The following is a 24,037-nucleotide window of genomic DNA, read 5'->3' on the forward strand; positions in this document are numbered from 1 at the left end:
GTCCCTGCCCCCCGCCTCCGTCATTGGCTACTGTGGGGCTGCAGCCCTGTCCTCTGAGACCCAGAACAACGCCCACCCTCCCTGGGGCCTTGGCTGTGGTCCCTCCTGAGAGATGGGCACAGGGGAGCAGAGAGATCACCTTAGCTGCCCAGCCACACCGCCCCACCCTCTGCTGGGGGCTCACCTCCAGTCCGGAGGGAGTAGAGGCTGGGTGAGGAGACGGGACGTGCTCCCGATCCTGGCGCTGCCCAGGTGGGAACCTCGTGCGGGCACAGCACAAGACAGGGTAGGCCCGTCTGACACGACCTCACGGGGCGGCCTTGGACAAGCCGCTGTGCTCTCTGGTGGACCTCAGTCTTCCCGCCTGCAGTATGAGGCGGGCAGGCAGCGCGAGCCCTGGGCTCATCTGGCCGGGCCCTTGCTCTGAGACCCCTGCAAATGGCCTGGGGCCACTGTCTACACAGCACCTTTCAGACCACCCCCATGGCCACTTCCCTCGACCACAAAATGCGGACATCTGTCTGCGTTCTCCAAGGCTGTCAGGAACATCCAGTGAGTGTGGGAGCCAGCGCCACGCAGGGCTGTGATCCCATCCCGCACGCGTGCCAGGGGGACCTCTGCAGGCTCAAGGGCATCCACGGCATGGCCCTGGGCCAGAGTGAGGCCCCTGCTCGCTCCTCAAACCCCAGACAGCACAGTGACACAGGTGGGACCATAGGAAGTTTATTGTCATGAGAGAGACCAGAGTAGGGTGCCCAGGAATGGACCCTGTGCCTCCAGAAGGGACAGATACTTGGACCAAGGGCTTTCCCTGGGACAGGTCTGCGCTTTTCCACAGCTGCACAGGGCGCTCCACCAAGCAGGCCTCCCACGGACACGTGGCCGCGGCCTCGAGGGCTGCTGGCGGCATCTAGCTACGTCCGCCCGTCTGGGGACACAGGCAGGGCCTGCTGTGTGCAGACAGACCTCCACACCAGTCAGGTGTCAAAACAAAAGGATGTGCAAAGGCAACAGACTGGCCTCAGTGTCCGGCTCGGTCAGAGTGGAACAGCCATTGGTTCCCCAGATGGAGTGTCTAGGATTACTCGGTGGATAGAGCATTAGTTCGCTCAGGGAAAGGCGCGTCACTTCTGGAGTACAGTACATGCATGGCCTGGAGTTTAGTAAGTAAACTGGAAAGTTTCACCCATAAAGACTCAATTTAGTAAAAATTGGCCAACTCAGGCCAATACTCAGAAACGTTAAAGGCAGCTTTTAAGCTGTGAGATCTTGGAATTTAAAGTTTAGCAAAGCCTTTGGCCATCATTTCGTCTTCAATAAGATGGGAGGGGGGCATGGGCTGAAATGCCTCTTGTGCCCATTAAGCTTTCTTACATTACTGTTTCAAAGCACTTAAAAAAAAGTTTTATGGCAACACCATGTTGATTCCAGGTACATATAGATGGACTATATATCCTTTTATACAGCAGGTGGAAGAATGTGTTTGGACGCAGGATGCTTTCAAACAGGGAGTTGTCCTGTGGACCACAACAGGCTGGTTGGTGGACATCCAGCCCCAGGGGCTGCTTTGTGGGAGGAACTCCAGCTGGACTTGTCTGTGTGACCACACGATACTACCCGGCACCCAGTTACCCACAGGGGCCGGAATGACATTCAAGGGAAGAAACAGCGCTGAGAGAAACACAGAACTTACAGACCTGGGCCAATAATTACCATTTGATAGAGCCTAGGGCAGCAGCAGGGGGGTGCTGATTTGACTGAGTTGGGATTATGGGTAAATTACATCTCTGAGTAAGCATAGAGGAAGTGAGCGTTACTGAAAGTCGTAGGACAGCTTCCGGGGGGTCATGAATTCTTTCACGATCTCGTCGGTGACCTCCTTGCGCCGGGCCTGGTGCTCAGCAATCAAGGGCTGCAGGACTTCGATGAGCTCCTTCTTGAGCTCGCCGGTGAGCATGGCCCCGCTCGTGTAGTCCTGAGCGGGAGGAGACAGGCCACATGAGGCGGCTGTGCGTGCCCGGCCACCTCCCTCCCTCGACAGCACCCACGCAGAGCCTGGCACACTGGCCACACGGAAACATAAGGGCCTTAAACCACCCTTTTCTGAAAAAGCCTCTGGGCTCTGCGGGCAGCTGTGACTCAGCTGACACATGAGGACGAAGAGCAGGGCCGGGCACCCCACCTGCGCGCCAGGTCAGCGGAGTCCAAGACCCGAAGCCATGGCTGAGCCTTTCAACCTTACTGGCGTCTCTAAAATCTTCGCTGAATTTGTTTTCATCTTCTGATTGTGATAGTAAAATGTACTTGTTGAACAAACTTAACAAAGTACCTAAAGCTGACAAAAAGCAGCAAAGAAAAGGAAAAAAATCCCCTGCAAATTCCGGGCCCAGAGGCTGAACCCGCGCGAGCGTCCCGGCCTGCTTTCTGTAAACTCCCCTGCAGATTCCGGGCCCAGAGGCTGAGCCCGCGCGAGCGTCCCGGCCTGCTTTCTGTAAACTCCCCTGCAGATTCCGGGCCCAGAGGCTGAGCCCGCGCGAGCGTCCCGGCCTGCTTTCTGTAAACTCCCCTGCAGATTCCGGGCCCAGAGGCTGAGCCCGCGCGAGCGTCCCGGCCTGCTTTCTGTAAACTCCCCTGCAGATTCCGGGCCCAGAGGCTGAGCCCGCGCGAGCGTCCCGGCCTGCTTTCTGTAAACTCCCCTGCAGATTCCGGGCCCAGAGGCTGAGCCCGCGCGAGCGTCCCGGCCTGCTTTCTGTAAACTCCCCTGCAGATTCCGGGCCCAGAGGCTGAGCCCGCGCGAGCGTCCCGGCCTGCTTTCTGTAAACTCCCCTGCAGATTCCGGGCCCAGAGGCTGAGCCCGCGCGAGCGTCCCGGCCTGCTTTCTGTAAACTCCCCTGCAGATTCCGGGCCCAGAGGCTGAGCCCGCGCGAGCGTCCCGGCCTGCTTTCTGTCAGATTTGTTCTCTGCGGTGTATTTAGACTCGGTGGGTCTCGCCGCGCGGCCAATTTGGGGTCCTTCTGCCACTAGCACTGGCCAATCCTCCTGCGTGATCAAAGCCTCCCGCCTGCCTGAGAATCCCTCCTGACGATTCTTAGTTAAGGCTTCCTCTGCTATACAGTCTGTTCTGAACTTTTTGCTAACACCATTTCAACATATTTGCATACAGAGCTCTTTCTTACTCAGGATTAGTTTCTTGGAAAAGATGCCAAGGACTGGAAATCCTGAGGCAGAGGCTACGAATGCTCCCCGGGCTCTCGGGCTCACTGCGCCCCGGAATTACAATCACTGTAATACGACACAAACCCGCTGGGGAGGCTCGGGGACGGTGTCAGCACTGACGGGTCTCATTTTACCTTCTGCTTCCCTGATGACCAGGAGGATCTAATCTTACAGTGTGGCTACTACTAGTTTGTATTTTCTCTTTTGGGAACCATCCGTTCACGAGGTTTCCAGGCACGTGGTCATGAAGATGACCAACCTACTCAGCTCTGATCTCGTCTCAGCTGAGCGCCGGCCCTGTAGACCCAGGCCCTGGGAACGTTGGCTGCAGGGCATTCCAGGGCCCTCACAGGCACAGCCCCGCCTTACCCTCCTGATCTGCTCCAGCTTGTCATCATCCTCCAGGAAGAAGGTCAGGTACATGAAGGACACGTCCACGTCACAGTTGCCCCCAAACTGCCGGTGCTCCTCAACGGTGTCCCTGCCTCCGGAGAAGGCGTGCTTGTTGACCTGCACCAGGAGAGGGCACACGGATGCTCGCCAGGCGGCCCCCTGTGTGGTGAGGGGAGCCCGCAAACCGCCCTTTCCTGTGGAGCCTGGGGACTGGCCACTGCGGGGCTCACTGCAGAGAAGGGGGCTCCAGAGGGTGGGTGAGCTCTGACCCCTCCCCCGACCCACAGAGACAGAACAGAATCAGAAAAACCACAGCACTGCCCCTGCAGAAGCTTGGGCAAATGTCCTCACCTGTCCGCAGGCTCACCTAGATGACAGACACAGCCACCCGCCCCTCCCTGGGGACAAGGACAGGAGGCACAGAGACAGCCACAGGGAGGCAGAGCCCGTGCGGGGCCTGGGTGGAGTGGGGGGTGGACAGGGCCACGGGCAGCGCCCACCTGAACAGGCACTTCCAGAAGCTGACAACAGACAGGTTCAGAAACTAACAAAATGGCTTGTAGGACTGAAAATAACCTTAGAGAAGTCAGGGTCAAGAGCAGAGAGAAGAAAAGCCCAGAAGTGGAGAGTTCCTCCAATGTTCTTTTAGCGAGTGTCTGAGAAACCTTCCATGTACAAACGTATTTTCCCGTGGGGAGAAGAGTGCGCAGAGTCAGTGGTCTCAAGGAGATGTCTGGTAAGCCTCCCAGAAGGACTCCGGGCAGATTCCTGACTGGATCGCCCAGAAGAATGTGGGGGCAGAGGCTGGCGGGCAAGGCCTTTCTGGTGGGGATGCTAAACGGCTCCGAGAAACACTGGAAGCTCTGACAAGGCCCCCGCTACTAGGCAGCTGTTCAGTGATCCATGTTGGGACTGAAATCTCAAATCTGGGCCACACTCTACAGGCAGTAACCACTTGTACACACGATCTCATGTGAGCTTTGCCTCTAGTCTGCAGTTCTGTAGAGCGGCTCCCGCTGGACAGTGATACCTGATGACCGTGGTCCCTTACCAACAGCAGGTGAGTGGCAGGAGCCCGACGCCAGGCCACGGGCCAACCTGGGTTACGGCTGGCCCTCTGCGACCCGGCTGTGTGAACGCAGAGAAGCTGCCAGACACTCTAGGCCTATCCCCTTGCGCAGGCAGTGGACGCAGCGTCCAGGAGGGTCTGAGGACTCCGTGAGCTCACGCAGGTGAGCGTGTGGCAGGCGACCACAGTCAGGCCGCCGTGTTCCTAGCACTCTACTCTTAATTCTTGGGACGGGGCTGGAGCAGATGCCCCCTCTCTGGGCTGAAGACTCTGCTTCTGGAGTTGAAGTGGGACTTAGGGATTGGGGACAAGGGCCTGGCCTGACCCTGTCCTGTCCCCCAAGGTGCTAGCAATCTTGGCAGCCAGGGTGGTTCCTGACGCTTGGGTCTCTGCTGGCCCCTTCTTTTATAACAACTTCTCAAAAAAATGAAAGGAAATGACTTCTCTGCAGGAGGGAACAGGAGTGTCCCTCCCCTTCTTCTGCATTCCAGGTGCTGGAATTTTTAGCCAGAAGTGAAAGAGAAAGAAAAAGCCCTGTTCACACCAGCCTCCACCTGAGGCTGGGAAAGCTGGCGGCTGCCACTTCCCGGAGGACTGTTCTGATACTAAGGGCTCCCCATTGTCAACCAGAAAGCGGGACTTTCCAGGAGGGGCAGGGGCCTGGACTGACTCATGGTGGCATTACACGCCCCAAATGTAGTTTCGGTCACTCCTGTTGTAATCTTCCAGACCACAAACACACACACAGTTCCAACTAAAATGTCCACAGCTTTGTGCAACAGTGAGGGGTCTGTATGCACACTGGCAGCTCAGAACCGAGCAACGAAGTGCGGGCCTGAAAAGTAAGGAAGCTCAAACGAATTCCCATTTCTCGTTTCTCTGGTGACTTGAAAAATATTTACTGAGCTCCTGCTGCACGTGGGTTGGGAGCAGCACTCCTGGCCAGGACCTGACTGGCCTGTGGAAGGACACTTGTCAATACTGAGTCTCAGCGGGAACGCTCCGGAGAGAACCAGCCCCTACACCCTGGCGCGGGAACACGGTGCGTGGGCTAGGAGGGCACCTTCGGTTTCTGGGGAAAACTGGGTCAAGCTGGTCATCCTCGCTGGGCCTCACCCTTCTCATCTTAAAGGGACACATCAGTGAGAATAAAAACCAAAACATACAGAGAGTGCGTGGTCCAGCTCCTGGAATACAACTGGTGCTCAGAAGTACACTAAATTTTCTCTATTGTTTAGCTGTAACCAAAGAAAATTGCCATGATTTTGTTTTCAGAACAATGTTGGTGAGGAAATCAGAGAAGAAAAAAAAGAAAAAACAAAAAAAACCTCCCAAGTTTTGCCTACATGAAAAGACACAAGCACATTCACTTCGTATCTGGGAACGGGGCAGGCTGCCTGGACCCTGGAACTCAGGGTGCCCGTGGTGGCCAAAGGACAGAGCGGTAGTGCGTGAGTCCCCCGAGGCCTGGGCCGCGCTCACCTTGGTCTTGATCTGCTTGGCCGTGTCCGTGAGGAAGATGGAAGAGTTGGGGTCACTGGCACTCATCTTGGTCTGGGCCCCCTGCAGGGCAGGGAAGAAGGTCGAGTGCAAGAGGGCTGGCTTGGGGTAGCCGATCCTGGGGGCCACGTCCCTGGTCATCCTGAAGTACGGGTCCTGTGGGGAGGCAGGGGCAGGGGGAGACGAGGGCTGCCCTCAGCTGGCGGGCACCTCCCGAGTAACTCTGCCCTGCACCACCGTCAGACCCTCCTTCCCACCCCTGAAGCGGGTGAAGACCCCTGCTAACATCCAGGCTGACGGAACCCTGGCTCTGCCTCCTAACCTGGTCGATGGCGCACGGGATGAGGCACTGGACGTCCGTCCGGTCTCGGAAGATCTGAGGGAATGAGTTGCTGAAGGAGGGAGCGGCCTGGATGGCAGGAAAACTGATCTTCCCTGGGAGGGAGGACAAAACATTTTTATACCTGAGACTGGTTTCTGCCTGGAACTGTAGAAGGGATGAACAAAAACGGGCTTTTCTCCCCCCTGGAAAAGTAACACTCGTTAAAGAAAATCTGAAACCTACAGAGAAGGATTGCTGGGAGGAAGGAAGAAAAATCTGCAGTGCCAGTTCGTGCCTTTCTCATCCATTTCCCCCCCATTTCAGTGAGCTTCTCCTCTGCTCTGCTCTTCACAGCTTCCACTTCGTGACGCTTACCCACGCTCTCTCCTGTGCCTCAGCCACTCTCTAGCCACTGGGTGTCCAGGTTGTTCCTCAGTGTCAATTAGTATAACTAATTATGACATTTTGGGATGTAAAACTGTTCTTAATATTTTGGATGCTGCTGCTGTTAACACTGCTATTGTATTTGCTCAGACCTGAGGAAGCAGAATTCTGGGGTCAAAGGGCACGGATCCTGGTGTGACCCTCGACGCGTGGAGGCAGGCCAGGCCAGGACGTTTCCGGGACGGCCTGGGGTGGGTCCGGCCTGGAGTCCTGTCTCTGTGACGCTTGTTCCTGGCAGCTGTTTTCTCCCCTCTGCGGAAAGACACCGCTCATTTCTGGGCTCCTGCCTGTCTCTGGGGGTCCACGCAGCAGCTCCGTGGGCACCCGTGTCTCCTTTACAGCACTGAGCATCCTGGGCTCGGGGCCTCCTGTCTACACCCCACGACTCTACAGAAAAGTGTCACCGCGTCCCCATTTTATGTACTGGACACCAGCCCGGATCACCACTGGGTTCCCAGAGCTAGGGTGCAGCTCTGAGAGGCCGAGCCTAGACTCACAACTGGGTCTCAGCAGCACAGAATGTGCGGCTACTCGCCACAGCCCCATCTCCACATTGGCTCGGGGCAGCTTCAGAGAAGTCTCCCCATTCGCTGCCTGGATTCCAGGATTAAAACACTGTTTCAAAGTAGAAAAAAGTACAAACAAACCCCCGAGAACCATTTCCAAAGCAAAAGGTTTATGCCTCAAGTGTCAGGAATGAATCTGACTGAGGCATCAAAGGGTTCTGCTCCTGTGAAAAGCCTCCCAGCAGGACCTCTGTGGTGTTTCTCTTCCAACAGGCCCCCCAGAACGTGCTCCCCCACAGTGGGGCATGCCTGGTACAGGCGCCCACAGATACATCCTGGGAGCTCCATGCTGGCAGCTAGTGGGCCAGGGGCTGGGCGCCTAAAATAAAGGGAGGGGTCAGGAGACCAGCCAGTAGTCTTAGGACTGACTCTTAGCTCAAGGAGCTGAGGGTCTGAAAGAAGAGATGGTCACTGCATCTGAAAGGGGTGCAGAAACGCGGGAAAGGGAGGTCAGTGTGTGCAGAGAGGCCTGTCTGCTGGGCACTGAGCCTGGCAGAAAAGCAAGGCAGGCAGGTGGGCAGGGTGGCTCCTCCCGGAGGTGGGGAGTGAGGCCCAGGGAGACAAAGATGGCTGGTTCTAGCCACAGAGCAGCCCTCCTGCAACCTGGGTCCCGCCAAGGCCTCCACACCGACGGGCTCCCAGGAACAGGTGGAGGGTCGAAGTCATCCACAGCCTCCTTTTCCTTCTAACCTCAAAACGGACGCGGCAGGAGAGGGACAGGGTGTGACCTGAGGGGATACTCCACGTGGCCCAGAAAGGGGCCAAATGCATCACTTTACGTTCAGGGAAAACCCACCTTTTTAAAGAGACAAACTGCAAACCACCCCAGAGACAGTGCAGCCTCGCACAGGCACCCGGCACGCGCCCCCCTCCTTTGTGCTCGGCTCCTCTCTGAGGGGCCAGCGGGCGCTGTGGGCAGTGTGGGCTTACCAATGCAGTCGCTGTCAGTGAAGCCGAAAATGCCTTTCACTTGGTTGAAGGTGACGTGCTTCTGGATCTTCACCACGTTCTTGTAGAAGCCAGGGCTCATCCTGTGAAGAAGGTCAGAGTCAAACCCAGAACTGGAGGGTGGTGGCCGAGGGCAAAGCAGCAGACAGCACGGTCACATGGGGCCGGGTCAGCTGGGAGGAAGGCGCTCTGCTGCCCGCTGTGGGCAGAGAGGCCGGGGGCAGGCGAGGCGGACACACCCCTGCCTGTGGAAGGACGTCAGCTCGAAGCTGAGCAGCACAGGAGGCAGGAGCACAGCCGATGCAGACTCAGGGGCTCATGTGAAGGGTGTCAGCTCTGCCGGGATCACTGGCTGAGCGTGCGGGGCTTCAAGTTTGGGGGCTCCAGGGCAGTCTATCTGTTGGGACGGACTGTGTGCTTTGTTGTGGGAGATTACTGCTGGCCCTGGAGCAACATGGGTCCATTTACACGTGGTACTTTTCAGTACTGCAGTGCTGCACTGGCTCGGCTGGTTGAGTCTGCGGAAGTGGGGAAACCATGGCTAGAGAGAGCCAGTGGTGAGTTAAAGGCAGATTAACCTTCTCATCATTCAAGGGTATTGGCAACTTGCAGCCGCACAGAGTATCTGGGTAGAAACTGATGGGCCCTGGAAGGAGGGTTTGTCTCTGTGAGCTGCTCTGGCCTGCATCTGGTCATCGCTACCCCCTCCACAAGCTAAGGATGGAAGTCTTAGCTGTCAATAAACCTGGAAACCAGACCATAACATTGAATAAAGGAAGAAAACACTCTGCAGACCTCAAGATCCTTCAGCTGTTTCTGAAGCAGCCCTGGCTGCGATGGCCTGTCTACAGCCTGCGTTCACTCATTTAAAAGGTGGCCAGGCGTTTGCCCCTTACCCCATGTAGTCAAGGTCAGAGAAGATGAACGTTTTGTTGATGTCAAAGCCGCAGGCGATGATATCCTTGGCGTTCTCCACGGCGTAGCCATAGGCCTGATCCAGGGTCAGGTCCTTCCACAGGTACTTCTCGTCATCAGTCATCTGGATGACCAAGGGGACGTTGAACACATCCTGCAGCCACCTGGGAGACACGGGGGAGGGAGGCCCACGCCTTATTTTTCTGCAGAGAAATACTGCTGTGCCTCTGAAACCACAGGTCCTACTAACAGTGTATTTCAAAACTCCCCTGCCCAGGAAGTCTCACCCTCTGACCATACTGTGAACTCAGCTCCTATAAACAGGAACACCCTGAGCTCGACTCTGTGTGAGTTCCTGTTAGCAAGGGCTGTGCAATGTGTGCTTAACCCTCAGCCGTGTCCGACTCTGTGCAACCCCATGGACTGCAGCCCGCCAGGCTCCTCTGTCAACGGGATTCTCCAGGCAAGAATACTGGAGTGGTTGCCATGCCCTCCTCCAGGGGATCTTCCCAACCCAGGGATTGAACCCAGGTCTCCTGCATTGCAGGCTACTGCTGGGGTCCAGCCCCGGTGAATCCAGGGAATTCGAAGTGGGGATGCCGTCGGCGAGATCAGAAAACAACTGCTTAGCCTGGAGGGCGATGCATGTTGGCTCCGAGCTGGCCGCTCTGCACTCTACTCTGAAGTCTTACAGGGACGGCAGGGCGGGGCACTGGTACTTCCTCTGGGAGAAGTGGAGACTAAGGCCCAGAGAGGTAACGCTTCTATGGTCACCCGGACAGGGACAGGAGGACACAGGTCCGCTGATTCCACAGCAGTGCTCTCCCCACCACCCAGTCCTGCTAAAGTGACCCTAGGGACGGGGTGGGGAGAAGCCACAAGGGCACCAGCTCCCCGAGACCTTGGCTATCAGGCAGACGTGATCTGGCACTGTCTCCTCAGCTCTGCACAAAGTTTGTGATTAACATTTCTTTTCCTTTTTTTTTGAGGGGGGGGAAATAATAATGCTAGTAATACATTTATTGCCTATAATTGGCAGATATATTGCTGGTTTGTTCTCTCCATGTTTCAAAACTCACCGACACGGTGAGCACAGTCCCGCGGTGCAATACTTACTTGGTGAAGATGAATGGGATGAGGTGACCCACATGCATGGCTTCAGAAGAGGGGCCCCTGCCCGTGTAGAGATAGAACGGCTTCTTGTTTTCATAGGCATCCAGAATCTGATGCATGTCTCTAAAGGACAGAGGGGACAAGAAAACAGTGAGGTGTTCTGAGAGAAGAGTCAGGGTGTGAATGCTCAACTGGGAATGAAAACGAGACAGACAATCCAGCCACGAGAGCGTGTTATCCTTGCTGTTCCTGCTGTAAGGACGACAGGAAACTGCTTCTGAATGGCTCCTCCTGTGCCTGCTGAAAAGTGTAAGCCGTGCAGGTTGGGAACAACGTGTTTAAAGGGTGGGTATGGTTGGGCAGCCCCTGGACCTCTTTCGGAATTCTTCCAAATTTCGATGTTGATGTACTGTCTGCTTCACATGCTTTCCTGGGAGTGACCCAGGCCGACACCAACCAGTCCTTCTTGAGAACCACGCAGCCCCAACTCCGCTGGCTCAGGAGGGGGCCATTGCAGGGCTCCCCGCAGTCAGGACTCAGCAGGGCGTGGCGGGGGATGTCCCCAGCTGGAGATCTGCTTTGGGCTCCTCAGCCACACTGGGACCAGGGCTCTCCATCTGGGGAGTTATCGTGCACCACCACAAGGACTGGGGCCCGTACCCAGCGCACACCAAGGGGCCTCCTGCGGGGCGGTGCATCAGAGTCACCTGACCAGCCGTCTCCACATCACACCTGCCCACGCCTACCTTCCCAGCCTCTGATCCAGAGGGTCTGGGGTGGCATCTGGGAGTCTGTATCGTTAAAGTGTGCCAAATAAGAGGACTGGCTCCCTTTCCCAGAGGCCTGGGTAGGAGAACCCAGACAAGAGTATTCTGAAAGTGACTTCTATTCTTGACCAGGGGTGAGTAGTGCTTATCTGTGGGCTGACAGGATTAGGGCTATTCTGGATTTTGTATTTAGCTTTGATTTGATGGTGACACACTGCTTCTGAAATAAGGAAAGATGAAAATGGCTGAGTTTGGAAGAAAAAGAGTCCTTTTTCGGTTCTTACAAATAACAAATCAAACATTTATCAGCTTATGGAAGGAAAAAAGAGTGCGGCTGTCAAGTAAGCTGCTGTGGATGGTTTTGCAGGAAGTCTCTGAGCACTCGAGGTGCTATCCTGAGGGCAGGGCACTGACTAGGCCCCCTCACTGAGTGCAGTTTTGTGAAGGCAGATCCCAGCAGGGACCCCTCAGCTCCAAGGGATCTAGTCACCTGCCTGGTGCTGCTGCCCGACAATGCACAGAGGATCTCATCAAGTCCTTAAGGAGGAGAGTGAAAAAGCTGGCTTAAAACTCAACATTCAAAAAACGAAGATCATGGCATCTGCTCCCATCACTTCATGGCAAATAGATGGAGAAAAAAATGGAATTAGTGACAGATTTTATTTTCTTGGGCTCCAAAATAACTGAGGACAGTGACTGCAGCCATGAAATTAAAAGATTCTCCTTGGAAGAAAAAATATGACAAACCTAGATAGTGTATTAAAAAGCAGAGACATCACTTTGCTGACAAAGGTCTGTCTAGTCAAAGCTATGGTTTTTCCAGTAGTCATGTACAGATGTGAGAGTTGGACCAAAAAGAAGGCTGAGTGCGGAAAAATTGATACTTTCAAACTGTGACGCTGGAGAAGACTCTTGAGAGTCCTTTGGACAGTTAGGAGATCAAACCAGTCAATCTTAAAAAAGAAATCAACCCTAAAGATTCATTGGAAGGACTGATGCTGAAGCTCCAATACTTTGGCCACCTGATGCGAAGTGCCAACTCATTGGAAAAGACCCTGATGCTGGGAAAGACTGAGGGCAGGAGAAGAAGGGGGCAACAGAGGATGAGATGGTTGGATGGAATCACTGAATGGACATGAGTCTGAGCAAATTCAGGGACATGGTGAAAGACAGGGGAGCCTGGTGCGCTGCAGTCCATGGGGTCGCAAAGAGTGGATTTAGTGACTGAACAACTAACAACTTACAAGAATAAAAAGGATTATAAGTGAGTAATATGAACTGCAGGCCAGTGTGCGAGATGACCTTGATGAACCAGACAAAATTCCCAAAGAAACAAACCACCAAAACTGACTCAAAAAGAAACAGAAAATCTGAACAGATCTAGAACAAGCAAAGAAATTGAACTAGTAATAAAAAAAGTCTCAGAGAGAAAAGCCTAAGGTCAGATGGCTTCACTAGAGGATTCTATCAAATTTTCAAGAGAACTAACAACAATCCTTCACAAACTTCCAAAAAATTTCTGAAAGAGAGTATACTTCTCAACGCATCTATAAAGCCAGTATTATTTTGATACCCAAAGCAAAGACATCAAAAGAAAACTACAGACCAATGTCCCTTATACAATTAAATCTTCAAATTTATATTTTTGAATTTTTTTTTTCATAAGAATAAATGAACTCAGCAAAGTTGCAGGATGTAGGATCAAACAAAAATCAGTTGTATTTCTGTACAGTAGAGCAATATTGTGGTTGATAATAAGAAATATCATATATTTCGTCTTTGTTTTTATTTTCTATCAGGCATAGAGTTCCTTAAACCATTGTGGGAATTTCCTAAGCGATAAGAATGATAGAGTGTTATTCACATAAAAAGTTCCCCTTTCAACTACATCAAAGTTTACGTTATTTAAGTGACTTTGGGAAAGTCCCTGGATACCCTAAGGAAGGGGACTGGTTGCTGGGGAACCAGCTCTGATTACAGGGTTGGAACTTTCAGCTCCCAACCCCCGTCCCTCTTTCTGGGGAGGGAAGAGGGGCTGGACATTGAGTTTAACCATCAATGGCCAGTGATATAAATAATCTGTGTAATGAAGGCTCTATAAAAACCCAAAGGACAGTGTCAGAGAATTTCTGGGTTGGTGAGCACATGGAGACAGGGGCGTGGTGCCCGGGGAGGCGGGGAGCTCTGAGCGTCCCCACATGCCTCCTCCAATCTGGCTGCTCCAGACTTACATCCTTTACAATAAACTGGCTATCTAGTGAGTAAAATGTTTCCCTTGCTTGAGCAAATTAATTCCAGATCAGTTGTGGGATTTCAAGCACAGGTAAGAACCTAGACTCTGATCTGTGTCTGAAGTAGGGGGTTGGGGGTAGTCATGTGGGACAGGACTGGACACTATCTCCAGGTGGACAGTGTCAGAATTGGTTTAAACTGTAAGAGACCCAACTTATGCTGCAGAACCCCCGATGGGTGAAAAACCAACCCCCTGATGTGTGAAAACCCTACCTCTCTGGTGTCAGCAGTGAAGCAGAGCTGCAGTGAGGCTGAGCTAGAGCAGACACGCAGGGGTACGCTTCCCCTTCAGAAACAGCAGTGAAATGTTCAGAAGGGAAATTCAGAAAATACTCTTTTCAAGAGCACCAGAAAGAACAAAACCTAAACCTAACAAAAGAAGTGCAAGGCTTGTACACTGAAAACTGCAAAACACTGCATGAAGAAACCAAAGCGATGAGAGGAAAGATGTTCTCTGTGCACGGGCCGGAAGCTTTAGTATTCCACCTCAGACGCCATCTTAGGGTGCAGACTTCTCCAAACTGACCGACACACGCAGTGCAATCTCTATCGACACCCTGACTGCTGTCTTTGTACAGAAACTAGCAAGCTGATTCTAAAATCCAAACATTCTAAATTCTAACGGCCAAAATAATCTTGAGAACAAAGTTGGAGCACTCACATTTTCCAGTGTCAAGATTCACTACAAAGCTACAGACATCAGGACTATGTAGTATATTTAATAAATCCTTAAATATATTTTCAATTGATTTTCAACAAGGGTGTCAAGAAAATTCAACAACAATTTCCAAAAAGTGGGGCTGGGACAACTGGATATTCACATGAGAAAGAAGGAAGCTGGATCCCCCTTCACACACACACAAAAATTAACTCAACGTGGATCAGAGACCCAAGTGTAAGAGCTAAAAAAATACCACTCTTAGAAGAAAACACACCTGGATATGTTCACGACCTCGAATTAGGCAACGGTTTCTTAGATATGACACCAAGCAACCGAAACCAAACCAAACCAAACTGGAGTTCATCAAAATTAAAGCTTCTAAATGCTTCTAAGGACACTGTGAATAAAGAGCTGATATTTGCAAATCAAGTATTTGATAAGAAACTAGTATCCAAAGTATATAAAGAACTATTATAATACAATAAAAAGGTAAATAACCCAATTAAAAAGTTGGCAAAGGATCAGAAGAGACATGTCTCTAAAGAATACATAAAACAGCCAGTAAGCACATGAAAGATGCTCAGATCATTAGTCATTATGGAAATACAAATCGAAACCATGATGAAATACCACCTCACACTTACTAGCATGGTTTCAGAAAAACACAAACTGGAAAATACAACTAGCAAGGATGTGGAGAAACTGGAATCCTTGTTTGCACTTTGCTAGTGGGAATGCAAAATGATGCACTCGCTGTGGAAAACAATGGCAATTCCAAACAACTGTTAAGGTTACCTCAGGACCCAGCAACTCCACTCCCGAGTACACACCCAAGAGAAACCAGACCCTGTACACAAACATTCAGAGCAGCGCTCGTGCTAACCCCAAAGGGAAAACCCCCCAAAGCCCGTCAGCTGTTAAATGGGGCTGCATCCACTCAACAGCTTTCAGGCGTAAAAAGGAATGAAGTACTGGCACACGCTGCATCCCAGGCAAATGCACAGACATGGAAAGATGATTGCTGGTGGCCAGGGCTTCGGGTGAGGGTGGGGTGGGGTGCTGGGAGGAATAGGCAGTGACTGCTAATGAGTAGAGGGCTACTGTTTGGGGTGATGAAAATGTAAGGAACCAGACATGGCGATGTATGCACAACCTTGGAACAGACCGAAAACCCCACTGAACTCTGTCCTTCGCAAAGGTGAATTCTATGTCATGTGAACTAAATCTCAACTAAGGAAAAAACTGTGAGCGTACTCTGCCCGGAAAGAGGGCTGAGTGGGGGCCCTTCTCCCCATGTAGAATTTAGTGTTGGGTGTGCTGTGTAACCAGGGAGCTCAACCTGGTGCTCTGGGATGACCCAGGGGTGGGACGGAGGGACGTTCAGGAGGGCGGGGACACACGCACACTCGTGGCTGAGTCACAGTGTTGTATGTGTGCTAAGTCGCTTCAGTCGAGTCCAACTCTTTGTGACCCCACGGACTGCAGCCTGCCTGGCTCCGTCCATGGGATTCTTCATATAAGAATACTGGAGTGGGTTGCCATTTCCTCCTCCAGGGGATCTTCTCAACCCAGAAACTGAACTCGTGTCTCTTGTATCTCCTGCAACGGCAGGCAGGCTCCTTAGCACTAGCGCCACAGAAACCAACAAAACACTGTAAAGCAATTATCCTTCAAATTAAAAAAATAAAATCAAATGTTCAGTGGAGTGCCGAGTTCTGTCCTGTGTGTGCTGTCCGTAACCCTGGTGTGGGCAGAACAGACCAGCCCTGCCTCGGACTACAAGCTCCAAGATCTCTCGAATCCAGCGGGAGGCGGTGTGTGGGGTGGGAGAGGCAGAAGCTGGCTCCAAACCTGCCCATTCTCTGAATTTATGGTCTCAGGTAGGGATACTCTGTGTCCTGTTCGCTCTACTAGTTTCTCTCTGGACACGATTTATGAGCAGGCCAGTACAATAGGAGGAAGAAGTATGTAACTTCAGGAAGCCTCCTGCTTATCTCACGGGAAATGCTGAGCCTGGACACATTCATCTCTTTTGTTTTGTGACATGCTATGGCTTTTAGCACATAATCTGGCATGAATCTCCTCTGGTGTGTACTTGACCTCCACCTTGTGAGACAGGCAGTTTACAGATGAATAAACTTCGGGCCAGAGGGGAAGGGACAGGTGTGACCCCACAGGCAGTCACTGGCAGGACAGGAGGCGGGACCGGCCTTCTGCCAACTGGCAGCCAGGTCCCCCGAGGGCCGGCGGCTGGAGGGACCACGGCCTGATCGCTTCCTTCTCTAAGACAAGAGGACGGGGGAGGTCCTGCATCGAGAAGCGCCTGACCTGTGTGAGAAGAAGATTCCCCTGCGCAGGAAGCGGTGTGGTCTCTGGCCCGTGGCTCTCTCTATTCGGTTTACCAGCTCCTTGTCAATTTTACTGCTTCCAAATCGAACTGGAAGAAAAGAAGAGATGCTGAACTTAGGTGGTGGGAGGCTTGGGGACGCTGCAGAGACCAGAGGGAAAGACTCATGATCACGTGCCGTCTCAGCAGAACAAGGCCTCTTTGGGCTACTGGCTCTAGTCCCTTCCATCAGTCCAGAGCAGACGTCACCGCCAGCAGAACACAAAATAAATGCAGGGCTAAAGACTCTCTGGTCTGGGACTGGATTCTGATGGGGCAGATCCAGAATGCAGCCTAGTGAGGAACTCCAGATAACCCGCCCAGCCCCCCACCTCGCCTCCTACACACAGCTGCTTATTACTTATTGCAGTATAATTTATATATGCTCACAACCATCATTTTAGAGCCTATAACCAAATTAATGTTTGTCTTCCAGTGAGTTTTCTCTCCCTGATGGTCTGGGCATAAATCATGGAAAACGGCTTAGACTCAGATGAGAGAGCTTTAGCTCTGTTTCTTCTTCGACAGCCACCAATGACCTCAGGGAAAGGATGCTCCTGAGCAGGAAGCCCTCCAGGGCAGAGCTGGGGAGCGAGGACATGCCACCTGTGAGAAGGCTTACTTCTTACACAATCCATGCCTGAATTGTACCCACTCAGTGAAAGACAATTTAAACCACTGTGAAAATACTCGCTGCAATGGACCTTCCCCGAATTCTGACCTGCTCAAGAAAAGGAAAAAGCTAACACCGAGCTGTTTGTGCTGGGCTCGGTCGCTCAGTCGTGTCCAGCTCTTTTCGACCCCGTGGACTGTGGCCCACCAGGATCCTCTGTCCATGGGATTCTCCAGGCAAGAGTACTGGAGTGGGTTGCCATTCCTTTCTCCGGAGGATCTTTCCCATCCAGGGATCGAACCTAGGTCTTCTGCATTGGCAGGTGGATCCTTTACCGTCTGAGCCACCAGGGAAGCCCATTAAGCTGTCTACTATAGATTATTATTTTAAAACATATTTTATATTGTTACGTTAATTAAAAACAAACCTCTGGGAATATAATGGACCACCAAAAGATTTAAGGATCTTTTTTCCCTTGACATTGAAGTTTGACTGGATTTATGATTAATTCAAATTAGAAAACATCAATAACATCACTTCTAAGAGTTGAGGTTTTCCCCATAAACGTACCAATGAGCTTGTCGTAGTCAATGCCTTTGGCGCTGCTTGTCTGCACTGTCCAGGGATCCACAAAGTCCTCGTCTGCTTCGGTGGCATCCAGGCCCTCACCACTCTCGGGCGCCGGGTCCCCTGGAGGACAGTCCACCTTGTAATCCTCCCCTGTGGCAGCTTTGTAGCTCGTTTTTAAGGACAACAACATCTTCACTGCAGAATCAATTTCATCCTGTACACAGGGGTTAAGGGTGAAGGTGGAAAATATTTACAACCACCAGCGGCAGCCACTCCAGTGCTCTCGCCTGGAGAATCCCACGGACGGAGGAGCCTGGGGGGCTGCAGTCCATGGGGTCGATAGAGTCGGACACGACTGAGCGGCTTCACTTTCACTTTTCACTTTCATGCATTGGAGAAGGACATGGCAACCCACTTCAGTGTTCTTGCCTGGAGAATCCCAGGGATGGGGGAGCCTGGTGGGCTGCCGTCTATGGGGTCGAGCAGAGTCGGACAGGACTGAAGCGATTTAGCAGCAGCAGCAGCATTTGCTGAACGTTACTGCTACTGGGTGGCAGGCGGTGTGCTAAACGCTCTCACACTTACTCTTAGAATAATCCTACAAGGATGGCAGTGTTATCACTGGCCTTTTCTGGTTGAAGAGTCTGAGACTCAGAGATGTGAAGGAGCTTGCCCATGCACACACAGCAAGTCGTGGGCCTGAATGTATTTTATTTTTATCTGGGGGTCAAGTATCATGGGTTCCTACCACAAACACTACAGGCTATGTGTAGTGACACAATTTGCACAATTTATGACAGTTAATGGCTGAATATTAAACTTCACTGATGCCAGTGAACATATGTGACATGCTCCATTAATCAATTATAGTGAGTTCTACATTGGAACTTAACAGATAAGGGCAAGGAAAAAACACAGACTTTCAGAAAACAAGGGGGGACTCACTGGGAAACAGTTATACCACAGCATTTGGAGTCCTATCCAGCTGTCCAAAGTGTTTGCATACTTAGTGTTTTAAAATGAGAATAAGATAAACAAACAAACAAACATAAAGTGTATCTGTGGGTCCGCTGGAAACCTATTAAAGATTTCCTCTTGCAGGAGCCCACACTAGCCATCCCTGGAAGCCTGGCATTTAAAAGAGCAAACCTAATTAAGCAGATTAGTCACGCTATGCCCTAAAGCTCCACTCCCATAATTGGCCTTGCTGGATTTGATCGCAAACAAAGAATACACACAGCCCAATTTGCTTGCCAAGGGAAATACAAACACTTCCATTTAGACTTTAGACATACGTGCTATAAGCTGGGCTTCCCAGTGGAGGAACAACGCTCGCAGTCCCAGACTGCATTCAGAGAGCCCTTCCATCAGGCACGCCTGGGCCACAGAGGGCTGTTACTGTGGGGTGATTTCAGATGCAGGTTTGTGTTTCAAGCTGAACCCATCTGGAATTTGTCATTTAAATGAGTCAGAGTGTGCAAACAGTGGCCCCATGGATATAGCTCATGCAAGAGGCTGGGTGCTGGCCCACCTTAGGCAGGCAGGCGTGTTCTCCTCCCCTCATTCAGCGCTGCCTAGGCTGAGCGCTTGCAGCAGAACACAGGCTCTGAGAGCATGATCTATTGCTCTGTGAGCCATTATCTGAGGAAGAAGTGCCCTGATCTGAGTGCCCTGCTGCCACCGCCCTTTAGTCGCCAGTGGCGTGACAGTTCACACTCTATCTGGTTAACCCAGCTTCCAACCAGGTGGCTCTTTGAGAGTCAAACATCTAACCAGAGTCCCAACTCAAGGACCACCTGTCATCTGGAATAGGACCGAAAAGACAAGCAGGCTCCCTTGTCTGTTCTCCTGTTCTCAATCTAACACGGACCTGGACGTTGAAACAGATTTTAAAAGTTGATGTTCTGAAAAAAGCCAGACGCGGAAGACTATCTACACTATGGGTGATTATATACAGTTCCTGCACAGGAATTCTCCATGGAAGGAGAGGGAGGGAGAGGCCTCTCTCAGGAGGGAAGAGGCGAGAAGCAGAGGGGCCTGAGATGGTTTCTGGGCTGTGTCTCCATGGGAATGCTGGTTACACAGGTTTGGTCATCTTGTGAAAACTCAGTGAGCTGCCTGTCTGTGATCTCCGTACTTCTCTGAACGAATGGTGTACTCCAATTTTAAAAGTTTATTTAAACTGAAAGGAAAACAAAAAAGGCTCTGTTCCCTGTCTTCAGCCCCACGGTCCAGTGTCATCTCTCGAATCCTGCTCAAACTGTCTTCCCGTCAGAGCCCCCAGATTCTGACCTGTCCTCCAGGAGAACCTCTACTGAGCTGCTACTTCTGAAAGCCATGGGCGTTCTTCTCTCGGCACACGGAGCAGGAAGAACACTGAGGACCGTGACCTCGATGGCACAGAGATGCGGAGGAAGAGCCCAAGGCACCCTCACTGGACCAGCCGTGCCCAAGCGGCTCATCTATTTTGCCTAAAGGGAATTTCTAAAACATCAGGTGCTTCTAGTATGATACACTGGTACAAGTTTACTTCACTTGACTCTTCACATGGTTTCATCATGTAACCTCTGCTGTCTTTTGTTGAACGCCATCTGACTTAGCATTAGTCAAAGACTATGCTTGAAGACTTAACTCTAAACTGCATCAAGTATTGTTTGTTTGCTAAAATGCAGAATGTGACTGGGGTCACTGCTGCTGCTGCTAAGTCGCTTCAGGCGTGTCTGACTCTGTGCGACCCCACAGATGGCAGCCCGCCAGGCTCCCCCGTCCCTGGGATTCTCCAGGTAAGAACACTGGAGTGGGTTGCCATTTCCTTCTCCAATGCATGAAAGTGAAAAGTGAAAGTGAAGTCGCTCAGTCGTGTCCAACTCTTAGTGATCCCATGGACTGCAGCCTACCAGGCTCCTCCGTCCATGGGATTCTCCAGGCAAGAGTACTGGAGTGGGGTGCCATTGCCTTCTCTGGGGTCACTAAGAACTACTAACTCAAAGCATTCATTAATGTCATTCAAATTTAATGTTAGATGACAAAAATATCACCGTTAGGTTCCTAAGATGGGTTTATAGAGTAATGAGTTCTTTATTTATTGTAGGTTTATAGATTAAAAAAACAAAATAATTCAGCCTTATCTATTGAGCCCTATCTGCTGTGTAAACCTCTTTCTGTGAATAATCAACTCTTTTTTGGACATCACTATTTCTTTTAAAAAGTAATGGATTACTTAGGGTCCCAAGAGTCAAAGTAAACTACTGAAACGAGTGTGAGACGGTTGACCCCATCTGGTGAGAACCTAGAAAGAGAATTTTGAAAAGACGACAACAGGGGTTGGAAGTGATGGATGAGAAAGCTGTGGAGCTGAGGAAGCTGGGTGACCCAGAGTGAAAGCAAGGGCTGGTTATAGATGTAGACTGAGTTATGCTTCTGAAACCCAACGCAGAAACTACAGAGAGATCTTTAAAAAAGGCATAACCCACAAAGATAAAGGAAACAGGAAGAGGCTGGCAGCGACAAGCCTCAGCAGCTGGAGAGTAGAGGTGTGAGCGGCCTGCGCGAGCACAGGAGAGCAACACAGGCTGAGACCACGCGGGAGTCGGGGCGGCAGCTGGACTCGTATCGCTTGGGATCCCTGAGAGGCTCGGGCACCGGTGGCCCTAGATACTAACACGAGTGAGGGTAAGAATGGGCTCTAAGATCAGGAGCACTAGCTGGAAGTCTAAAAAGCAGCTACTGAGATCTCCAGGCTAGCCCCCACCCATAGCCGGTACACGTCCCCTGCCCCATCCAGAGGTTTAGTGTCTTGACAAGGAGAACCAAGTGTCCATGTGGAAGTGCTGTGCACAGTGAGGGAGACAGGCTGGGGGCAGCACACTTCGAACAGGGGCTTCAGCGAAGGACCACGTGGTCAGCTCCTCAGCCCCACTCAGCTCACACCGTGGGCGGCCACACCGGGACCCTTTGGAGAGCGAAGTCGAGGAGTCCTCTCTGGGGACTCTACTGGCCTCAAAGAGCAGCTCTAAAGACCCCGCACTGGAGACCTCCTGAGGCAGAGGAGTGCTGTGGGCGCTGTCCAGGGAAGGGAAGGCCACACCCTAGGCTCCCCCTGGCTCCGAGTGCGCCCTCCAAAGCCTGAGTGCACAGCTGTCACCGAACACCTGCCAGTGGCGTCCACTACAAGAGGCGGAAGGAACACAAGCTAAGCTGGAGGAGATTGGTGCATAACGTGCGGAGAGAACACGGGGAAGCTGTCACCACGAGCTCAGAGGCAGAAGGCTAGGCGCCTGTGAAATAAGAACAGAGAGCCTCGAGGAAATAACATGTGGAAAACAAATGAGCGCTTAGAAATTGAAAGGGGCAGAATGAGTGAAAAACAACAGCAGGGTTAGAAGTTGAGGAAACATACCTAAAAGAAGAAAAAATAAAAATAAAAGGAAAATAAATCAAAAACTAAGAAATTCAGAGGACACAGTCTTTCAACTAAAAAGAAAATACACAAACAGAAAAATAAAAAACCAACCCAGAATAAATCAAACAAATATGATAAATTTCTGAGAATTAAAGGGCATGTATTTCTAGTTTGAAAGGAGTCCTGGGCACCCAACACAGGGTGTTTCAGAGCTGGAGAAGCCCTGAAAGCCCAGGAGAGGGGGCAAAGGAGTGGCACCGGCTTCTCCATCGCAGCCCTGGGTGCTGGGAGGATGCAGCAGCGCTTCAGAGTTCCGAGGGAAGTCACGTTCTCCTGAGAATTCTCTACTGAGCCTAGCTCTCAGCCAAATATGAAGTAAGATGCTTGCAGACCAGGCAAAAGCTCAAAAAACACTTCCTTAGCACTAATTTTTGCAGAAACCTCTGGAGGATTTGCTCTGCCAAAATAAACTAAGGAGGAGTGAGACATGGGGTCAGGAACAGGGAGCCCAAAGAGAGTGCGTGGAAGGCTTGCATGGACAGGGAGGGCGGGTCCGGAGATGGGCTGTGAGGGAGGCGGGTCACCACCGGGACAGAAGCGGGCAGGGCATCCTGGGAGAGAGTGCTCGGGAGGATGGACCTGATCAGCGGCCTGCTGTGGCTCGAGAGGGGGTTGACCCAAGTGGGGGAGCACCTGGAGGTCCATGAGCATCAGTACACAGAAAGCTAAGCAGGGGAGGTCCCAGATGGCCTGATGGTTAGGATTCTGGGCTTTCACTGCCATGGTGTGGGTTCAGTCCCCCACCAGGGACTGAGGAACTGAGATCCCACGGGGAGCAAGGCATGGCCAAAACAAAGACAAACCGAGCAAGGAGCAATTAAAACAACCCTGGGAAAAACAAAAGTTGGGCAGGAGAGGAGCAGCACGTGTGCTGTTCTCAGGGGGGTTAGCCGTCGTTTACACGGGGACTGGCGGGTGGGCAGTGCTCCGAGACGGCTAATTCCTTTGTCTTTCACAGTGGAAGCCCCAAACCTGAACATCCATAAGGAGCAATATGATGTGTGATTCTAAGAGATGTGGGCATTGCATATCAAAAGAATCGGCTAACAGAATTGAAAGTGGTTGCTTCCGCAAGCAGGACATGTGGAGAGGAAGGGTGGACAGCGGCTGTGCTTCCCAGCGGCTTCCCTTCAGACCACAGGCATCAATGCCGAGTAAGGAGAAAATACATTTAGCACGAGAGCCAAAATACTTCAGGTGATGAGGGAACAGAAACAGGTGACTGTCCTACAGACTGGCTGGGACACGTGTGGAGGACTGGCAAAATGACCTACCTTGGCTGCGTTTCTGGCTTTGAGGTCCCTTACGAGCTCCCCCTGAGCAGCGATGCTGTGGAACAGCTCCAGGGGGGACCCACAGCCCTGCTCGCCATTGGACATGTCTGCCATCTTCTGGGAAGATGTTCACAGCTGGTTGGGGTGCTGGCAGATTTGCTCAGTGGTCCAGACAAGACTGTGGGCAGAGAAGAGGGACAGAAAGAGATGAACAAACCACGGCAGCTGTTTTCCCTTTACCGTTACCTGGTTCTTCTTTCCAAAAAGGCTGGAGATGAGTTGTGATAAAGGGCATAGATAATATAACATTAGTAAAAATATAAACAGAAATATGGAGCCAGGAAACAGGAGAAAAGAGGAGGAACAAATGTTAATGGTGGGGTTGAAAAGAACTGCTGATTTATAGGCTTAGGGAGGGCAAAGAAAGGCCCCTCCCCACCAAGGGCAAGTGAGCATGTGCTGACGTGTCCGTGTGCCTCAACCAGTGTCCAGGACGCAGGAAGGACTCAGATACCAAAGTGCTTTA

At 51.7% G+C, this 24,037-nt stretch overlaps 1 protein-coding gene across 1 annotated transcript; it reads right to left on the bottom strand.

Moving 5' to 3' along the window:
• Window positions 1-1,223: 1,223 nt before the first annotated feature.
• WARS1 (tryptophanyl-tRNA synthetase 1) lies at window positions 1,224-23,681 on the bottom strand (the record flags this gene model as incomplete). The annotated part of the gene is given in 10 exon segments (NM_174218.1): window positions 1,224-1,975; window positions 3,586-3,726; window positions 6,161-6,334; window positions 6,501-6,613; window positions 8,441-8,541; window positions 9,355-9,537; window positions 10,490-10,609; window positions 16,535-16,643; window positions 17,776-17,989; window positions 23,512-23,681. Coding segments are annotated over 10 exon segments (1,431 nt in total). The 3' UTR covers window positions 1,224-1,813.
• Between the last annotated feature and the right edge of the window lie 356 nt (window positions 23,682-24,037).

This window comes from Bos taurus, chromosome 21 (genome assembly GCF_002263795.3).
Source record: "Bos taurus isolate L1 Dominette 01449 registration number 42190680 breed Hereford chromosome 21, ARS-UCD2.0, whole genome shotgun sequence".
Lineage (NCBI taxonomy): Eukaryota > Metazoa > Chordata > Mammalia > Artiodactyla > Bovidae > Bos > Bos taurus.